Source organism: Perna viridis, chromosome 10 (genome assembly GCF_037379345.1).
Source record: "Perna viridis isolate PV_CMFRI_1.1 ecotype Kerala chromosome 10, ASM3737934v1, whole genome shotgun sequence".
NCBI lineage: Eukaryota > Metazoa > Mollusca > Bivalvia > Mytilida > Mytilidae > Perna > Perna viridis.
This window is the reverse complement of record NC_142454.1, coordinates 39,612,391-39,634,343: the sequence shown is the minus strand read 5'-3', so window position 1 is coordinate 39,634,343 and position 21,953 is coordinate 39,612,391. Positions and strand designations below refer to the sequence as shown.

Here is a 21,953-nt window from a genome sequence, read left to right as displayed (position 1 = left end):
ATTGTCATGAAGTCCAAGAAGTTTTAGTATAGAATGAAGTACATGTATATCATCTATCGATATAGTATGTATTATAGTTGCGATGACCATGACTCGTTATAAAATGTTTTTCATCACATTTACGTTATTATTGTTCATGGTGTATTGGCTTGAAAAATTTTCCATACGCCTAATATTTTCATTGCATTCATAAGTTATTTCAGTACCTATTTAGTTTGCTACTCCAGTATCCTCCCCTATGGAGTTAATTTTAAAGTGTAAATGTTTGTAAGAATCATGCAAAAAGGAAAAAATCAGAAACATGCATGTAAAAAAACCACCAATCTGATTTAGTTTCACTCCAGGATACTTTATCTATTTGAAAAGACCATTTATATTTGATCTCTGAATCACTGGCTTTGCTCAAAATTTTATTGATAGAATGTTAGAAAAATTAGGTTTTTGACAGAGTTATCTGCCCTTGAAATCTTCATATACAGTACATTTCAATGAAATTATAACTCAATTCTGCACCAACATGATGTGGAAAATATTATCTTCTTTCCTTGATTCTGATGGTGGAAATAGTCAAATTACATTATAATAGTGTCATAGTAGTGAAAATAGTCAAAATAGTCATAATAGTGTTTTTTTTTCTAACCACGTTTCACCCACTGCCTGATTCTTACAGAGACTGACACTTAAGTTACTTTCTGTTTATACTACGCAATGGTAAAAACTCAGTAAATTCTGTAACATGTACAGAGTATTGTATGTGCCGAAAAAAATTAATGTGCTTATTGCTTACATTTGTTAAACAACGATATATTTTGATGATTCATTGGGGAGGGTGTAGGGGGCGAGTTCAACAAAACTAGCATTAAACAAAGTCGGTATAATCAGCAAGTACAGTTATGTTGTACATCACAAGATTATTGCAATTTCCGACAGAGAGCTGTCTGAATTAATAAGTATTGGGCCTAGAGTGAATTTCGACGTCAAGCTGCATGCATGCTATATATATATGTATGTACGGCGATTGGGGAACGTTGCAGTATAATTAGTAAAAAATCAAGATTTCATGCTAATAAATTCGAAATATTAGAGGAGGGGTGTACGAACTAGGCGAATCCACCCCCACTGAATATACGTCTGCAGAAAGTAACTTTTGTTGTGTCATTTTCTTACAAGTCAATGTCGGGATTCTTCATATTAAAGTCTTTAATTGTAGATCAATAAATTTATGTAAGGGACGGAAACGGATAAATCCGATTAAACAGTTTTAAACATATTTTATATTGTACAATAACCTTTTTTTACATTTATCTTTGCGCATCGTGCAATGTAAATCTAGACCGTAATTTATTACCCTATACAGAAAAAAAAATCTGGTACCCGACAACCTTCACCTTTTTGTTACTAATCCTGTGTCTGTAGCTCTCCTACTTCATAAGATATTTGCATTTAATGTTCTCAAATTATAATTCGAGAATTATTTATAAACAATGTAAACAATTAAATTTTTGAAGGATCTCTAAAAATAAACTAGTCCTACTAACTGCAGATATCGATCTTATCCTATTTTCTTTTCCAATTTACTTCCTGCATGGCTCCTTTTTCTGCAAATTGAAATGGCAAGCATAGGCCAGCGAATCAGACAGTCTTTCGGGAAGGGAAAGAAAAAGAAACACAAGGACAGGGAACAACCATGTCAACAAAACCATACGAGGTAAGTTCTCAAGTAGGTATGTTAACCTAATAGGGGAAGTATCAATTACGACGAGGGAACTGTTTGATCTGACAGAACATGTCGAACATCATACATGTATTCAATCTCACTTGCTATTGATTTATGCTATTCTTTATATTTTCGTTAATATCATATTAAAACTTCTGTACGGATCTATAGCGAGTTTGGTTCACAAGGAGGTACAAAACTGGGGTCTCATTGTAAATCTACCTTCCAATTTAACAGAAAAGGTATTCCATCCCTCCCGAACAATATAACTACATTGACCCTACCCTCCGGTGCATGTATAAATAAAATGCTCGAGTAGTGCCACTCATTTATGAAGGTATCTACAAAGGGAATAAGATGCATCCTTCGAGGTCAAAGGTTATTGTTTTGTTTTATTTTTTAACATTCGACGTGGTGTCTCGTTTATCCGCCTATTGCTAATACATTTTGCTACTCATTTTTGGATCAGGTGCTTGTAACGTCCATAGTCCCTCTTTTATTGACGGAAACATTCGGGCTTGAATGAAAAAAAATGACAACCTAACTGCTACCCCTTTTTATATATTTCTTGATCGAAATTCCCATTTTCGGCCTCTGAATGTGACAATTTAGAAATTAACAGTATTAACAGAGTTGTCGAACTGGTGAAATCTATTCAAAAGGAAATGTAATAAGGAGAGTGCATATAACACATGGCAATATCAGGATAAAACCGTAAAGTATGGTCCTGACTTGGTTCAGGCATTGCTAGTATGACAGATGGGTATATTCTAATCAGGTAACCACCCTCTTCAGTTACGGTTCATTTTTTTCCGGTATATTTCTACACTAACAGGTGTTTAATACGAATGAATGAGAAATCCCTAGGCTTATAGAGTTGAAAAGGGTTGTAAAGACACGTTTAAGACACAGCGTTTTCATGGGTGCGAATTTCTGTTAACGGCTACAAAATTTGAAGGTTACAATAACAATGTATCGTTGTTCTATAGAGAACTTCTATCGAAAATTGGGATAATCACAGAAACACTTCTTGGTATATATGAACATTATATGTTACATGACAACTATGGAGGAGGTTTATTTTTGAAAAGTGTCGTTAATAATTTTGTATAAAACAAACTTGAAATCCGTGAAGCGCCCATCCTCTTAATTGAGCAGGTTTTCGCCCCTTTCAGAATTTCTGGACCCTCCAAGTATATAGCGATGGCACGGTCATTTTCAAATAAGCTTCCGTCAGGGTTTTTAGAGACCTATGACGCTTAAATATAACTGACTATTTATTGACTTGTGTGTAGATGTCGACTATGCAGTACTGAGTGTAAGCAACAGCTTTTTATTAATTAATGATTTTTTTCAGTGTTGAAGTGCCATCTGTAACACTTAAAGTTCATAAAGAAGATATAAAAAGAGAAATAACAGCTCTCATCGAAGCAGCAAAATTAGTCAATAAAAAAGTTGGTAAATTGAAAAAGAAGGGGCAGTCTCCTAGTGACATCGATTTTCGAGATGACTTTAACCAACTGCAATCCAGATTTGAAGCAGTGAAAAGGGTAAAATGATGTTACGTTTCCTTTGAAACTGTTTTCCACTCAATTGCATTCCTTAAAAATTCTTTGGCACGGTCTTTATACACACATTTAGTTACCAGTTGATTACATAATGGATACGTTTGCCTGGTTTATATTACAACATACTGTGTATTATTTTCTTGCCAGTCCATTATAGGGTTAATGGAATATAGTTTTTCAGACCGGTCTAAAAAAGGGCCATGTCATCATAATGTTAATGAAAAGTAGGTGCCAATGTAGTGATGTCAATTTCAGTTAACAATTTCCTTTTAAAATGATACAGAAATAAACTGAAAAATATATTGCCATTTTAATTTTGAACTGAGAATTTAGAAAATGTACATGTTGACTTATAAGAAAAGCAACATTTTTTAAAACTGATGAAGAAATGCATTTCTCTTTATAACAGACTTATCATATGTCTTCGATCAGTTATAATGGCCCTTAGAAGATTGAAATAGTTGTCGGTGTTGCCTCGGACCATTACAGTCCTCTTTAGGCCATATTACAGACTTTGTATATATACCTGGTCCATTATAGAAAAATACATGTTACGGTATTTAATCTATTTGTTTATATATTTATATACTGGAATATTCAAGGTGTAATTTGTTTGTTTGTTCCTTTTTTCATCAAAATGTGAGAACAAACGAATTTGAGACAGATTTACATGAATAAGTAAATAAACCATAAATTGGTTATATGATTTGAATTTTCAAAATTTGTGAAAAGCTCCCTTTTTGGTTGCTTCCTCTTCAAGAAGTACAGGCTGTTTTGTATAAACTAATTTTGTACATCATTTAGGTCGATTGATCCACAGTCAATGATTCGAGTAAATTTTAAGGATTTTTTTTAAAAATTTGACTGGCTTATTACAGTGCTTTTTGAAATTTAACTCTTTTTCAATACCACTTCGCGATTTGCGATGAAAACAATCCACAAATAATTTTGTTAAAATGTTGATATACATCGTGTAATAAACCTTAGCCATTAGCTTCTTATTTAGTCCTTTTGTATAACTTAGGTAGGAAAGGACTAAATAAGACGCTAACTGCTAAGGGTTATTACACGATGTATATCAACATTTTAACAAAATTATTTGTGGATTGTTTTCCTTTCCCACTTACGTTATACAGCCCCGTGCAGGTCCGGGTGTCAATAGAATAGGCCTAAGCTTGTCATAAAAGGTGACTAAATAGTGCTCAGAACCCTAGCCGGGGGCTAGGGCGCTCTGCCCACAGAGCATTTGGATTGTGTGCCCCAGGTGGTGGAATGGGGTACCCCTGGCGTGTTACATGCTGGGGTTGTCAGGCTATAATACGGAAAACCTGACCGCAAAACATAGTGGTGCAACGTGTTTGGAAAGATGCCACGTTTCTCGCAGGTTAAAGAACCCTACTGTGATATTCTCCCGGAGTAGGAACCATAGGGCTCCGCCACAGGAGGCTAAAATGCAGAAAGGAGAATTTCTTCTTGAAAAAAAAACTGGCGGAATTGAAGTCATAGTTCTATCCACCAGGTGGCACTATAAAATTTGGTTAGATGTCACTAGAAATAAAGAACAATGACTCTGCCAAGAATTTTGGCGCGAAGCGAAGAGCTAAGAAAAAAGTAATTTCAACCTGTAAAACTATAGTTTTAGAATCGGATTGGTCAAATTCCGAATAGATTCTTTCGCCTAGTGCCTCCGAGGTTTTTCTTCTGTGTAACTGGAAAGGCTTAGGAGTTCCGATTCGTTTTTTGGATGTACATTATCACAAAATGCAATACGGGGAAGGTAAAGATAATAGCAAAGCTGCAAAGCGGAATAATCGATCCAAGGTTACTAGCTTATTAATAACCAAATAATTCCGCCGTAACACGGTTGTATAACGCTCACTTAATTCACTCCCCGGGAGTATTTACGTGTAGATAAGTGAGGGCAGATACTTTGTGTATATATTTATGAGATGAGTCAAGTTAGTAGCGGATGATGTTTAGTTGTAAAGTGGGATCTCTACATTCTATCAGGGGCCTGATGGGGTGTCTCATCACAATTCACGAGTTGATTTTTTGTCAAAAAATAAATTTCCATGATCACGGATCACGAAAATATAATAAGAGTATCCCCAATCAATCTCGATAATAGAAATTTAGAAGCTGGTTGTTTGTCTTGTAGATTGGTTCAATTAAGCTACAATCAAATACATTACTGGCTCATTACTTGTTTACATGTTGAATTCTCCCAGGTTCTAAATTAAATCGGCCACTTCAAGTTTTTAAGCCAAGAAAGACAACTCAATTTCCGTAATGAAAAAAAATAATTACGAGAACGAAATATATGTCTCAATCATGAAGAACGAACATAAAACTCCAATGAAAACGATTCACGAACAATGCTTTCATCACGAATCACGAAAAATAAATCTGTAGAAAAACGGATGACGATAGCGAAAATGCGCCGATCACGAAGAACGAAAATAACCCATCAGGCCCCTCTTCTATAGACCTAAGTAATGAATGTTACATATGAACATGTATTCGTGAACATGTTTCTTTCTTTGTACAAGCCACGGCTTAAACAGAAACAGTTACAGAAGGAAGAAATTTCCGAATGTTATATCAATTTGCTTTTATTTCCATTTTAGTGTTTCCACTGTGACGATGGAGAAGACCTACAAGACGAAGCGTATGGTTTCGAACGGAACACGAGGTACTAATTAAAACTAGAGTCTTTGCTATACACATTATATGACTATTATCAGACCTGATAAAACCAATCGTTTTCGGAATTTTTACCAGGCATGCTCACCTGCCGACAGTGCTTTGACATATAGGTGATAAAGTTGACGTTCGAAATTTACTCAGTAACAGAGGAAACGAACGACTGCTGCTGGGTGGAGCTTGGTAGGTAATCATGTATTTTACAACATACAAAAAAACTGTACTGTCGCTCATATTTAAATGTTCAATATGTCATCTAAAAATTATCATGCTTTATTTTATTAAGAATGTACATGTGTATATATATATTCGTGTATTCGTGTATACTGTAGGTTAAAAATATAACTGCATAACTGCACAGAGGAAATTGAATCCATACACTGTTAGACCACAAGAATGGGTCATGTAGGGTTGTCATAGCACGGTATCAGAAGTCAGATCAAGTCCTTGAAATGAATGCCCACTATTGCTAATTTTCGACCTGGACTTTCCACAAACCATTCTGCTTCCTAGTGTATAAGTATCTCCCTGCTAACTCATAATTTTAAAGTTTTAAAATAACGAGAAATGTAAATATCTTCTCTGTTCAGGAGATAACTACATGATTTTAATACACTGATGTGATACCCCCTCACACACACTCACACACACACCCACACTCCGAAAAGAAATTTCCGTCCGTTAATACGTCTGACGGTTTCCAGATGATAACTTGAAAACGGATCCATGTATTGTTCGGAAACTTTGCGTAGTTGTTAAGTGCCATCAACTACAGGTTCCGTTAAATCTTCAAAAATTAAAAATGTAGTATTTGAGTTTTTAGCATTATGCAATTTACTCTATTACGTGGCTGAGTACAACTTAATGTTCCATCAATGCTCGTTTTTCGGTCTTAATACTCAAAAAACAATTGTTTTTCCTGTACAGTACAGTACATGTATGTGTTTTTTCTATCTCTTTTTCTTTCTTGTTTTTGTTTAGTTTTAATTTGTCTGAACTACGAACTAAACTAGAGGCATCAGAAGCTCAGTTATACAATAATATTTAATCATACATCATCTCCCTCCATAAATTAGGATGTAATTTGCAGATGATGCTTGTCCAAAGGCCGCAATGCTTTTGTGTCATTTCGGATTTCAGGAAGGGTCAGGAACGTAAAAAAACCGTGAAACTTGCAGATACGGATGCAATGGGGTTTACTTTTGACACGACGGTGCAGCTGACATTTCAAAAATACCGCATTCATATATTTTTAAAACTTGAAAATCATACTCAAACATATATTAACTCATACCCATTCATTATATTTCAAATGGAGAATCAATATACTCTTATATTTATATATATATACTTACAGCTTTTTATAGCGGGTTTGACACATTTCAAATATAAACATCAGATCAATTAGAGACACAATAAACTTCTTACACACTACGAATTACGACCCATTGTTGCCATTGGTTTTCTCCCAGAATTACCACCCATTGATATATTTAATTATGTAGAATTTTTTTATGAACTAGTCATTTAATATGAGATGAAAAAGAATGTGGTTCCAGCAGCAGATATATACACATCTACGAAGGAGGTGATATCCCCCGTGTACGGGTGGGACTACAGAATGATAACCCATTATAAACTTCCTAACTCAGTTAATATGTTGGCTTTCTTTTGCAGAATGCCAGCATCTGGGCAACATTCTACAGAGGTGACTGTTCATAGCCAAAACAATGAACCTTATAATCCGAGGTATATGTAACCAAGGTTTTTTGGAAATGATATTTAAACTAAGAAATGGAAAAAAGATTCAATAATCCATATTAAGGAGGTAGACCCGTGGTAAGGGACATACCTCTTGAAATCAGTGATATGTTTGCAACATATTCCAATTCACCAAAGTCTATCAAGCTTTCATTTGAAACAGAATGAAATCAGTCCAAGTTACTTTGATGCTTACATGAGATTGGTGTAAAAAGCTGAATACAAACGTTCCAATGATTTGTAAGAGTTGTGTCCCTAGGTCTACCTCCTTAAATCGGAACTTAATTAAGGATAATTACGAGTTCTGGTTTTTAATTACTACACCCCGATAAAACAAATTTTAATGTTTTTTTCCCAATTTAAGACAGAAAATGACCAATATCACCACGCAAGGAAATTTATCATAGAATTAGATTTAGTGCAGAATTGTTTAGATGATACTAGGATGAATTATTAATCGTTTCAGATTTGGTGGAAGAGACAACTTTAAGCGGTCACAAAGTGTGAACGAAAATAAAAGACCTACCAGAGCAGAGTAATTATCTTTAAGTACCAGTCTTTATACAAATCAGACTGAAGGTGATTCATGCATGCCAAAAACCCACCGAATTCAGTTTAATTTTTTGTTTAGAAACAGTTACCGATCACATAACCAGTTTTAGTTTTTCATTTGGTTGTTGCACTTTTGAGATAAGAATTACATAAATTGTACATGAAATTTGCACTATGCAAGAGTTATCGTTCTTGATTACATTTCATTTGATTGATTTTAGTGAGAGATAAATTTTCTAAAAAGTGCAGATCTGAATGCAGAAATGTTTATCATTATGTGAATGTGTATCATATATAGACTGAAAAAGCATTGTGTGATGGGTTTTTCTACACCATGAATCACTTTACCATTGGTAGTGTCTGAATTTCATGTGAACTGGTACTTTTGAATTGTCTACCAGAAATTGATATTATACCGAAGGTTCAAACCAATCGGATATATTCGGGACATTTTCGCTGCATGCACCAAAAACAGACTCAGTGCAGAAAGACATTAAGACACCTATAAGAAAGTCTTATATTATTTGCGGGAAATAACACATGTATAGTGAGCTGCTGATCAAAGTAGTTCCACCAGGTGGCGCTAAACATTTTTGTTAAATATCCCTATAAATAAATAGACCAGTAAAAATGGCAACTCAACTGATTCAGCTATAAATTTAGAATCAGACTAATTCCGAAAAAAGAGCTTCTTTTGTGTTTCGAAAAAGGCTGAGGAGTTCCGATCGGGTTCAAACGAGGGGAATTCCCAGGATAAACAATGTGGATAGCATCAAAAAGGTGCACAGAATAGCAGAAAAACTAAAGATTTATAAACAACAAATGAGATAAGCCCTCAAATTTTGTTTGCATTCTGTTGGTAGTCTAGTTTGTTTTATGTAAGTGTGCATAACTGGACATTCTCCCACATTAATTATAGTTCGACCTCCGTGATTCATATATTCCTTAACAATCTAACGGTTCTATCTTTTTTTTTCGAGGAACAAAAACTTAAGTACTTCTCTTAATAAGAATCAGGCAAAATTTTATAAGCTGTGGCACATGAAGAGAAAAACGGAGAGATTTTATTGCATTATCAAAGTGTTACTACCTCATGACTTTAAAAGATAACCATCAAAGTGTATGAGAAGTTTGCCTTTTTAAGATATTGATAGGTGGGAAAATTTGCAATTTTTTTCATTTTATAAGCAGTCAAAAATATTTAACATGTCACAGATGCTTCAGGATAAATTTAAAAAGCTATCCGTTTGTTTTCTAGACAAGTCATATTTGAAGCCAAAAAGACCAAATTGATAAAAATGATGTGCCACATACACTTAATGGTACTTAAAGAAGTTAACAAATGTTTAGATACATTCAGGTAACGGTTTGTAGCATACATGTACTTTCAGGTTTTATTGGTTTACTTTAAATTCTTAGAGACGTATATCTGCCGACCCTTGTAACATAACAGACTGCTAGGAAATCATTTAAGCTGCCTATCTCACATTTAAATTTAAAACGTGATTTCTAGAATAATAATAATGATAATAATAATAAATTGATAGACCTAAGGTACGTTTCGATGCCGATAATTTTTGTTGCAACCGATGCCCATGTATTGCCTGATCATCAGCATCATGAACTATCTGCAAATACTTTGATGATGTCATAAAAGGTGTTGTTAAGGACGACGCTTTACGACAAATATGTAACAAGTATGTAATATGAATAGAAAATCCCAACAATGGCTGAAACTTTTTTAGAAAGGTGAGAAACTAACACCATAATACTGTACTAACCGACTTCTGTATCCACAATACGAATTAATACGCTAGCTTATCCTGAATGTGAGTTTTCACAAGGTATAAGCATCACTCATGCCGTTCCCGGTGGACTGACGGTACTAATTTGCGTAAAGAGACGGTGTTAATGAATGGTGTAAATACATAGATATTTTAGGATTGGAAAGAGATCGGTCCGGTAAATGGCCTTGTGTGAAATTACTCATTAAGCCAGCACCGACTTTTTTGTAACCCACTTGTTTTTTCTTCCAGATTGTTGGTTTTTGTTTTGTTTTGTTTTGTTTTGTTTTTGTTTTGTTTCTTTTTTTGTGGGGGAGGGTCGAGGATGTTTTTTATGATAGACTGCTTACAAGTGATTCAGTACTTCTATCCTCTTGCTTCTTTGTTATTTTGTTGGTTACAAAACTGTTTTATTTTCTTTTTTCAGCTTTAACTTACCTCTTCTTTGAAGAAGGTGTTGAATAATCACGGTCTGATTTCTGGCATCAGCTTCTCATCTAATTTGAAGAACACTACTTGTCGCTGATATATCCTGCAATCTTTTAACTGGCGTTGTTTCAAGCCGAAAAGCATCTGTAGTGACAAACATCAGTTGTTCACAAGATTTATATTCTGGACTAAAATTTCCCATTGGAGATGTCAGGGGGGATAACTCCAGGGTAGATATTTATCTATTGGATAATCATCATAGATTGTACTGCACCACTGATCTAGTGGAGACTTTTTGGACTTTGGATAACATTTTAAACAACTGGGTCCTTGTAAATAAGAAGTATAGCCTAGTTTAGCGTATATAGACCGGCACTCGCAATACATGTATCTCAATAATGTTGTCTGATTTATTTCCTACCTCATTATGCGAGCCGGCTAATATCTTTCACAGCCAGACAATACACAGTGTTTTAACATGTGTGCATTTGTAACCAACCAAACAGTTTGTTTGTTTATTGGGGTTTAACGTCCGAGCAGCAATATTTCAGCTATATTCAGACGATCCAACCAAACAGAGATTGGGAGTTATAGTGGTCATTTCTTTTATGTCACTTTGATCCACTTTTAAAATACCCCGCTTTGAAGCTGGGGGTACCGTATTTATAGTGATCATGGTGTCTGTTCGTCCGTTTGTGACCTTTTCGTTACAGTTTTCTCAGCAACTAACTCGTTATTTTCACAAGCAGAAACCAATATATCGATATGCCATGTTAAAGTATTTGATTTCAGACTCGAGTGACATCAACTGTTGAAATGTCTCCTATAATTCTTATTTTTCTCCTGGTGTTCACTAACATACGTTTTGTACCTCCGCAGAAGATATGAAGTACCCACAGTCTGTATGGATGTAATTGTATCTTTAATAATGTTTTAGCATCGACAGAATGGAGGCTGAGCTGAAAGTCCGAGAGGATACTTGTGCAAAGTAAGTTTTTGTATTTGATTTGAAACAATGGCAACAGCTTCATAGTGATAAAATATATTCCAGGGACAAACCAGCATTTTTTTTTAGAAATTAACATGAATCGTCAAAGGTGGCGCTGTACAGTATTTATAGACCAGTGTTATTTCGGCACGAGAAGTGACGCCTCAGTTGTTGCGTTTGTTCGTTTAATCTATTTATAACTTAATACTCTTGAAGAAATTCAAGCTTTAGCCACTTTACATAAATGTTTGAATTATCTTTCCATTGAAAAATATTGTCAGTGAAAATGCCTATTCAACATTGAAAACAAAGCAAAAAAAAAACATTGAAAAATGGTATTGTATGTTCTTTCTTTCAGGAAATATATTACCGACAATAATATGCAATTGTGGCAGCGCAGTGCATGCGATATCAAGTTTTATGGAACATTTAAAAGAGCTATTTACAGAGGCGCATGGCCGAGGTCGATATCTCTTTTAAGTGTTCCATTAACATGATATTGCATGCACCAAGCTGACATACAATGTAATTGTTTAATTACATTCCCCTGTAGACACTTTAAGAATTTTCCACTGAGTCTCTCTTCATCACGATTTTTTGTTGGTATAAGGATTATACATTGAATTTGGTCGAGTCAAGTATAACCACCTTTTGTATGTATTTGTTTTTGTATGTTCTATTTATAATTAAGGACAATACCTAGATATATTTGACCAATTGATATTCACTATGACAATTTTGCTACATAAAACACTGTTATCGTGAATGTGAAGAGCTGACGTCAGCCGTGCAATATCACCTGTAATCAAAACGTCAAGGTGAAATGTCACAAAATATGGGTATGTCAAAAATACATTGTTTAAATGGAAACTACAAAATACGAAATGTAAATAGCTGATTGTAATTATTTAGTCTTGCACCCCAAGAACTAATTTAGTTCACTTTTGGCATATTTTATTACTAATAGTTTATGGTCGTTGTGATTCAGGCTATCAGCAGATTTTAAAAGTTGTAAAGACGACTTAAAACAATGCAGGAGGTAAGTACTACCGAGTCTCGTTTTTTTATACGCCCATCTAAGACGGGACGTATTATGGTATACCGTTATCCGTACGTCTGTCCGTTGTCAACACTTCGGACAATAACTCAAAAACAATTTCACAAACTTTCATGAAACTTTGGTGAATTGTTCATATCTATTGACGCAAGCTCCTTTTCGATTTTCATAAATAATTTCAGACGTATCGTTTCCGTGTTATGATTTTTTATACATGTACTTATAAAAGGAGGTTTTCAAGTTGTCGCACAATAACTCCAAAACACTTTCAAGAACTTTTGTGAAACTTTGGTGAATTGTTCATATAAATTGAAGTAAGCTCCCTTCCGATTTGTATAAATGTCAAATTTTACGTTTCCGTCTTATGAAGTTTTACTCTTTGAAAAAAAGGCGGAAACGGCCAAGGGAATTTATTAGTAGAAAAGTTGTTAAAAACGGACCATTTATTATGATGTTGTCAAATTGTTTGTGCATCTTTTATTTACTTTTTTTGGGGTGGTGGATGGGTAATGGGGAAGGTATTTGACAGGTCTCACAGTATTTCGGAGTTGATCATATCAATTTATTAGAAGCATAAGGACAAATTAAAAGGGCAACGGGCATATCATGCGCTTAAAACGCAGCTCTTTATTCATGATGCTGAAATTAAATAACTTGAGTTGATATTTTGCGAATGTCAACTTTAACTCATTATGAAAACTATAATTATTGGTAATTTTCGTCCATGATCCTTAGAAGAGTATCACATAGACGCCTTGTCGTCGGACTGTATTACTTTGATACAGTTGCAAGAAGAAACCAGTCTAGTCACGTGGGTGCTCAAATGCACAATCGACGATTTTATTTACTTCCTGTAAGACTGAAATTAAATTATATTTAAGCTTGAAATTTAAATAAATATGACGAATTCGTATGTTTCAACTTCAATTTGACACCTTAAAATGTATATAAAGCGAATTTCAAGGTTGACAGTTATATCAGTCACCGCGTTAAAGAAGTGTTTAACGCGGTAAAACTATATACGGCCTTTTTTGATATTGTTTCGAAATCCATTCTTTTTATTTTCAGCGATCTTCAAAAAGAAGTTGCAGCTAGAGAAGAAGCTCAAAACAGGTATATCAAATGGCTTTTAATAATCATTTTTTTAATAATTATATCTTGAACTGTTTCAACCATGCTTTTTTCCAATATTGTTAAAATGTTCTGAATAAAATACTATTGAGACTTTAATTATTATAAATAAAATGCTTTCTTAGAAAATTTATTGAAAAATTTTCTTCGGACTTTCCCCCAAAAGATTTTGATGTACACTTGAGTCATTACGTTGAAACTTAGTAACTTCAGCAGAAAATCGCACTCTATTAATATGATGTAAACGCAGTGACGGATCCAATTACTAGAATGGTTACGAGAGTTGGGACCCTCTTTTGACTGGACAATTTTGTTAATTTGGCAAAAAATTAGCATTGCCATGAAGCCACTTTTTCTGGATCCTATCCTTTTTCAAAATTTCGGTATTTTCCCTTGAAACTTTTTTCCGACGCAGTCGTTATAGTTTCGATTTTTACCCTTTGACCTAAAAGACTCCTCTTTTGAAACGTAAGACACCTGATTGTAATTATGTCTCCCGACTGGCCAAATACTGACGACTTCGGAAAGTCCGAAAAAGTGTATCAAGATAGTAGAAATCGCGTCTCATGTCTTATTATTTTTAATGAAATGAAATAATTCAAATTTTAAGTAAAAAAATCAATAAGAATAATTACTATTTACGTCGAAAGTACTTGTTCAAAATACTAATGTTTTCCGGAATACATAATTTATGAAAAATTGGCTTCTGATATTCTATCAATATTTATCTTTGACACATTTTTTCTATGTCTTGTCCTTACAAGCTACCTTAAACCCTTTACTGTGTCATAAAGTTAGTAATTGTATATTTTTTAGATTAAGTGAAATGATGGGGAAACAGTTGAAAACTAATAATCCAGCCATTACAGATCTTAGTGACCCAAGTCGACCATTGAATTTGGTAGAGAAATTTTCCAACCTCTACGACAATGAATGGACAGATGCTATAGAAGATGTTGAAAGCATAACCAAAGATGAATGGTTGGCTTCGAAGATTCTCTTGACGGTCGTTACTGTATGTTTAGACTTACATTTCACGACCATGAAAAAGTTTCCAAAAATCACCATTTATATATCTGCTGAACTCTAAAACTGTGACGGCATTGCAATGCAGTCTTGAAAGTTGACAATTTCTGATTTAATCGCTTTGTTATTGTAATTATATTGGCCGGTCGTTGGTTTAAATTTTAGTGAAAAAGGGCTTTTGTCTATTGATTATGAAGCACACAACGTTGCTCCAACTGATCATTCCTTATGATAATCGAATCTGGTTATCTTCATTTCCTTTCTCATATATTTCTCACTGAGGAGAAAAGGGTGTTCCTTTTTTTTTCGTTTTCTCACTGAAGAGTCATTCAGAACCTAACACCGCTGAGAATGCAAGACCGAGAAATCCTAGACAGTCACGTTCTCTATCGCGACTCCGTTGAGTTAAAGAACATTGAAATCCTACCCGAGGGTATTTGAGATTTCATATTCTTGCATTTTCTAGAGATGTGTGTTTCTATATAATCATGTACCGCTAGAAATTGCAAGACAAGGAAATCTCAGACACCCTCGGATATTTAAATATGTCAATCTTCTCTAACTGGGCAAAGCCTCGTTAGATAATTTGATATCTTACTCTTGGTTGTCTCTGGATTTCTCTGCCTTTCAGTTTCAATGCGTTGTCAGATTCTTAATATCTCTCATTTTTTTGAATTTTTGATTGATTGATTGATTGTTGGGGTTTAACTTTCGAGCAGCAATATTTCAGCTATATTCAGACGACAACGTTAAATTATATCACCGTTAATATGCTGTCAGCTACCATGATTCCATCTGTTGAAAATATACATCACTTACATTAATATATCAACAACACTACACAAATTCAGTGTCAGTATTTGTAAGAAGCAGGCAAAATCTGAAAAAAAAATTATGAAGAACCAGCAGATCTGACAATTAATTATAAATTATTTCATCATAAAAACATAGTGAAATTATGCTGTCAGAGTGGTGGGGTTTTAAACCATGTTTCAACCGCTTCTTGTTTATTACAGACACATAAATTCTGCATTTTCTAGGATAGTTACAAAGAATGCTACAATCTGAGGCACAAAGGAAGAGCCTTTATAGGATTTGAAAACAGATACAGCTGCATAAAACACGAAGTATGTACTTTTTAGAACGATTTAAGAGCTGTGTGTAGTTCCTTGGTTAAAACAGCGCTCAAGTTTAAAGCAGAAAGTGTGATGAAAACTGATTTCTTTACTCTTTGGCGACTAAGTAGGTTCAATTGGAACAATTCCGTTAATTTCGCTTCACTAAAAAGAATAACAATTAGGGCAAAGCCGTGCAGGTCCGGGTGTTAAAAGAATAGGCCTGCAGCAGCGCTAAGCTTGTCGTAAAAGGCGACTAAATAGTGCTCAGAACCTTAGCCGGGGGCTAGGGCGCTCTGCCCACAGAGCAACTGGGATGTGTGCCCCAGGTGGTGGAATGGGGTACCACTGGTGTGTTACATGCTGGGGTTGTCAGGCTATAATACGGAAAACCTGACCGCAAACCATAGTGGTGCACCATGTTAAGAAAGATGCCACGTTCCTCGCACGTTAAAGAACCCTACTGTGGTATTCTCCCGGAGTAGGAACCATAGGGCTCCGCCACAGGAGGCTAAATTGCCAGACCCTACCCACCTCTCCCTATTTCCAGTGGCAATCAAAATTTGTCGACCCCATTGTCCTGGTGTCCCATCCCTTTTTCATTTCATCATCATTTCATGTTCATTTTATCATCAATTTCATGTTCATCGTCTGAATATAGCTGCAACATTGCTGCTCGGACGTTAAACCCCAACAAACAAAAAAAAACATTAGGGCAAAGTAGGAATTCTTCTTGATACATATTGTTTGCCGGAAGTATAATGATCCGCGGAACGAAGAAGTACAGTTTTCCAGTCGGCGATAAGTTGATCACTGCCAATCAAGCACTTTAATTAACTCTATGAAAAAAAACGGACAAAGTAAAAAACGAAGATTCTTAGTAATGGTATTAACTTTAGTCCAGTTGAAATAATAATTTACAATCGGATAAAAAACGGACCTCGCCTCTTACAGTTCTTCCAGTGAAATATGAAATGTCCAAGACATATTGGTTTCATGAATTTAAATTGTGGGGTTTTCAACTGCTGCTATAAGTTTTTTTTATTATCCTAATCTTTCTTGTTGCAGATTAAAAATGTTCCTGATGAATTAGGTCCACAACTTAAGAAATTGCATGAGAAAGAACTCAATAAGCTTCGTCAGGTACTTACTAGTCATTCGATCATTTGGCTTTATGTATCTATTGATTTCTATTAACAAGCCTATTGCGAATATATCGTCACACCACTTATTTTCTATTGAATATTTTTTTAGAAATTATACATTTTTCATTTAATTTTAATTTACCACAGCCCAAATTACTGAGTAACCGCGTAACGCTCGCAAAATGTATGTATTCACTTTTTAGAGCTCTGTAACTCAGTACTTAACCCCTCTAAACTAGTACAGAACGTGAATTACGGAAAAGGATTTGCAGATTTATAATAAGAGGGTGCCATGCCTAATGAACTTTGTCGCATCCTGACTTCACAGAGACGAAGTGTAAGGTTGCAGAGTGCACAGTACATAAGGTATAAAATTAAGAAGAAGTGTTGGGTCAGCGATAACTCCGCTGAATAAATTATGAAAAAGCATGTAAAGCTCATAATGTAGTTATTTAGGAAAGGAGGCGGTTATCAAGACTAATACTGTTGTAGAGGCCACAAGCTTTGAAATAGTAAAGGATACTGTACATTGACATTTTTATCCATTTCAGGCAGTGTTAGATAAACAAGATCACGAACACCGGGTTGAGCGTAATGTTTTGACCTGTTTATCGAACAAAAAGCAGTACATGCTGAAATGTGTAGAGATATGTTGGATGATGGTCTGCCACTCACCGCCTGTTCATCTAGAATGGAACTACACGGGGCAGGAATTTGATCACCAGCTTATCAAACCGTTCACTGAGGACGGAACTAAAGTAGAGTTTGTAGTATGGCCTGTAATGTTTTTACATAAAAATGGACCGTTGCTGTGTAAGGGTGTGGCACAGGGTACTACTGGTAAACAACAAACCCATTTCTAAAACATTCCTGAAACATATCTAATGACCAATCTGACTTTAGGAGTTAAGTATTACAATGTATGCATTTTTGTGTTTCATGGAACTTATAATTGCTTACAGTATGACACAGAGAAATGTACCATTCGAAGTGCCCAACAGTTCAAACTATTTAAACCATTTAGTGGCGGATCAAGATTGGGGTCTGACCGGGGGTTCCGGGTGTCGATTCCCTGTCCAATTTTCTTAAAAGATGATTTTTTTTATTTTGTGCAAATTTAGACCAAAATTAAATGTTTATATACTCTGAAGACGAAGATACACACCTTCCCAAATGCACTCTTAACCATAAAAACGCATTCAATTATTCTGTACATCTGTATGCATTTTATCATACTGAGAAACCAAATTCATACGTGGCAGAGGAACACTTCCTAAGATGCCCATTTATGCAAGTTCAACACTATCAGACTTCTGTCGCATCTTTTCCATCCTTTTAGCTGACAACACCTCTGTGTAAGTTTTATGGAATTTAAAAACTACCTGTAGTAAATACATGTATATGTACATCTTGACTTAATGTACATTCGTATGTTACAAATTAACAAGTTGGTGAGTGTATATAGTCAAAATCAACAACTTTGTAAACGCAATAAATCTATTAAAAAACTACATTTAAACCAAGTAAAACATCAGGACAAAATATTTACATAAACACAATATTCAATAATAAAAGACATAAAAGATAATTTGACAATCTGGGGGCTACTCGCAGACAACAAACTTATTTTAGAAATTAGTATCTGGGGGAGCCCAGCAGATACATGAAAGATGTAAAAAATGGAAATACTGAAAATGAAAAAAGGTGAACTCAAAAATGAAAGAAACAAAAGTACATTGTATCTGGGGGGAGCCCGGCAGATACTGTATTTATAAATTTTGTCTAATCTTAGTACCTGGGGGGAGCTCAGCAGACACACCTACAACCTTATCTTAGTACCTGGGGGAGCCCAGCAGGCACGACTACAACCTATCTAAGTACCTGGGGGGAGCCCGGCAGGCACGCCTACATCTTAAATCTTAGTGTCTGGGGGGAGCCCAGCAGACACACCTACAACCTTATCTTAGTACCTGGGGGAGCCCGGCAGGCACACCTACTGACGTTTGGAAGCTGTGGACAAGATATCTGGGTGAACCCGGCAGATTTCCCTTGTTCTGCTTTCTTACATATAGCACATACATGTAAATGGTAACATCTTGATCGAATACATCCTTTCTCTGCATTTAAGTTATTGCAAAGTTCTAAACAACCACAAGTAATCCTAAGTCTCCTCTAAGCATCGGTATCCCTATTGTCATTCAGAAATTTGTTGGAATCTCTATAAATTTGCTGTGCAATCCTAGAAACATTAGAATTCCTAACATTGTTAGTGCAAAAGGCCACTGAATGGTTTATACTCTGACAATTTAAACAAGTGATTGGCTTCATATTGACAAATATTTTGCAGAATAATGTTATTCCTGACAGACCAATCTACTGGCAATCCTTGATATTGAGGTGTACTGCAGCACTAGCACTAAAAGGTTTCTGGAACTCATAAAAGCCATCACCAATATACCGGCTTGCCATTTCTATAAAGTCTCTTTCAAAAAGATCAGGTTCAGCATGTCTATGTGAGCAAACCTCACACATTAATGCTCTTGTATTGTATATCCCGAAAGCGTTAACAAATTCTGCTATTGACAATTGTTCATTTAGCCTGGGGTAGGACGTTCATTGTCTTTCTTCAGAGTTACTAAAATGACGTATGAGCAATGTTGCCAAATAAACATCCTTACCTTCTAATACACTTTCGCGTAACAGAGGTGATACTGTGTCCACAAAAGGCAAGGATTCCTTTTCAAAGCCGAACTTAGTTTTGAGGAATAGATTATGATTTGTGTACTGTGTGTGTGTTGGTAAGATTTGAATTGTCAGTACAGTTAAGATTTAAATATACTCTGCTAAGTGTTGTGTCTTCTTGGAGTTCTTCGGGAACACCAGAGCTGTATAGTCATGTTTGTCCTCAGCTCTGCCCCCCCCCGGTCTGGGCTTCCTGCAGCTGCTAACACGTGTCTGGTGCCTTTTAACGTTTGAATGTCATTCGTTCATGTCCTTCTTTAATGCGTTGACGTTGGCTGACAATTCTCGAATTACACAGGGAAGTTCATTGTTTATATTATGATTCTTTTCATGCACTACCAGAAGGTCCGTTTCGGCCATGATTATCTCAGCTATTCCATCTTACGGCCTCACAGGTATAGTTTCAGCCGTTCCAATATCTGGCTCTTCAGTTGTTACGGTTACCTCCCGTGTATGACCATATGATTTATACAATGAAACCAAGTGGGGTCGGCGTGCGTTTCCAGGAACACTTCTTCCAAGTTTGAAAGTTCTGTTTTAAGCTTATCAGCAGTCCAATTTTCTGGTAAATTATACGGTAAATACGATGCACATTGTGACCCCTGTTGCTTGCCTTCGAAGGCATCGTTCGTGTGTTATAACAAAAATACTACGTGATTTACGTAACACATGCTATGAATGATGCACATAATAGTAGTAAAACGACTATTGAAGTCCAATAAATATGAAGTTTGGAAAGCTACATTCTATCAAGTGAAATTCACTGAAATTTGTTTGGGGTCCAACTGCCTCAGCCTAAAAAATTCCATGATATCATGCATAGGTCATGTTACTTGTGCATGTCTATCTTAATATAACTGTGAAGTTAGGGAACCAGGAAGGGGAGAACAAACGTATATACACCTACATTAAATATAACTGTGAAGTTAGGGGAACCAGGAAGGGGAGAGCAAACGTATATACACCTACATTAAAAATGTACATTGAATGATAGTCTGGAACCCCCTTCTTTAAATCTGTGGATCTACCTCCGCCACTTTACCAGATTTAATCAAATCGTTTAAGACAGAAATGTATATTTAGTTGCAATATTTTAACTCTAATGTTTTATGTTTATTTCATTCTGTGGTTGTGATGTCATTTTTAGTGATAAACATTGTATAGATATACATGTGTACACATGAAATATAATGTTTTCATATTATGTGAAACTATTTATTCATGCGAATAAATTAGAGTTTCGTTTTAACAGCTTGCCTGATGGTAATTTGTATAGTACTACGTTTTGCTAATCCTTTAATTAAAATTATGCAATTTTACAATCTTTTTCTTTGTTCAGGTGCCCGACTAATTTCAACAAAAATATCAGTAGTTCCTCTTAAAAAAACAATAAATCGTGGAACATCAGTCCTGAAATAAAGAGATAAGTAAATAGAACATCTGAGTTTAAATTAAGCTACAAAGTGCTGACCTCTGAAAATATCTGCAAGAGGTTTAGCTTTACTTTACTCTCTCCTTTAGTAATGAGTTTGTGCTCAAATTTGACATTAACATGCTCATTAAAGCTCGAATTTTATTATCCCGAGTGGAGAGATAAATTCAAAAGCTCATACTTGTTTAATTACTTCTAGAACTTCTAGATACAACAAATCATAAAGTGAGCTTTTTATATAAATAAATATGATATTAAAAATAATTTACAAACACTATAAAAGGCAGGCCTATCCTTGAAGAGATCCCCAAAGTTATATCAATTATGTCGCTTAAGTCCATGTCCATACATTGAAAGATGACTGATACTTTTCAAACCAGAAATAATCGACAATTTCACAACTTCATAATTTAGTAGCATGACAGTTATAATGGACAAAGGAATAAAATGCAAAAACAAAATCATTGCAGGGACTTTCTTGGACGAAGTTATGTCAAACAGTGTTATGAGCACTGAAAAGCTGAAATTATATTCATAATTTCACAAACTTGGTCTTAACTTAATTTCCTTGCAATTTTCACATGCTCATATAATTGTGTGGCATGCAGCTCCATGCAAGTTATGGCATACGGTTTTCACTAATTAAAACAGACGCATTGAGTTGCACTGTTTCGTACACAAAGTGTACCCTGTCTAATTTAGTGAGCTCTTTTTTTTAATACGATCAGCGGAATAAGAATGCCAACCGATTTTTGAAAACCACGTCCACCTACCTTGAAAAATATGCTATTGATTGAAAAAAA

At 35.2% G+C, this 21,953-nt stretch overlaps 1 protein-coding gene across 2 annotated transcripts; it reads left to right on the top strand.

Annotated features, from left to right (window-relative positions):
- Positions 1-1,440: 1,440 nt before the first annotated feature.
- On the top strand, positions 1,441-21,040 carry LOC148605725 (uncharacterized). Of its 2 annotated transcripts, XM_088549080.1 has the most exons (12): positions 1,448-1,708; positions 3,075-3,267; positions 5,913-5,977; positions 7,666-7,737; positions 8,216-8,284; positions 11,452-11,502; positions 12,491-12,541; positions 13,628-13,672; positions 14,507-14,705; positions 15,757-15,843; positions 16,900-16,974; positions 17,528-21,040. In XM_088549080.1, the coding sequence occupies exons 1-12, from the start codon at positions 1,611-1,613 to the stop codon at positions 17,837-17,839; spliced, it is 1,317 nt and encodes a 438-aa protein (XP_088405206.1). In that variant the 5' UTR covers positions 1,448-1,610; the 3' UTR covers positions 17,840-21,040. The 2 variants fall into 2 exon arrangements, with proteins under 2 accessions (XP_088405209.1, XP_088405206.1); XM_088549083.1 differs by lacking the exon at positions 12,491-12,541 and having other exon boundaries at positions 1,441-1,708.
- The last annotated feature ends 913 nt before the right edge of the window (positions 21,041-21,953 follow it).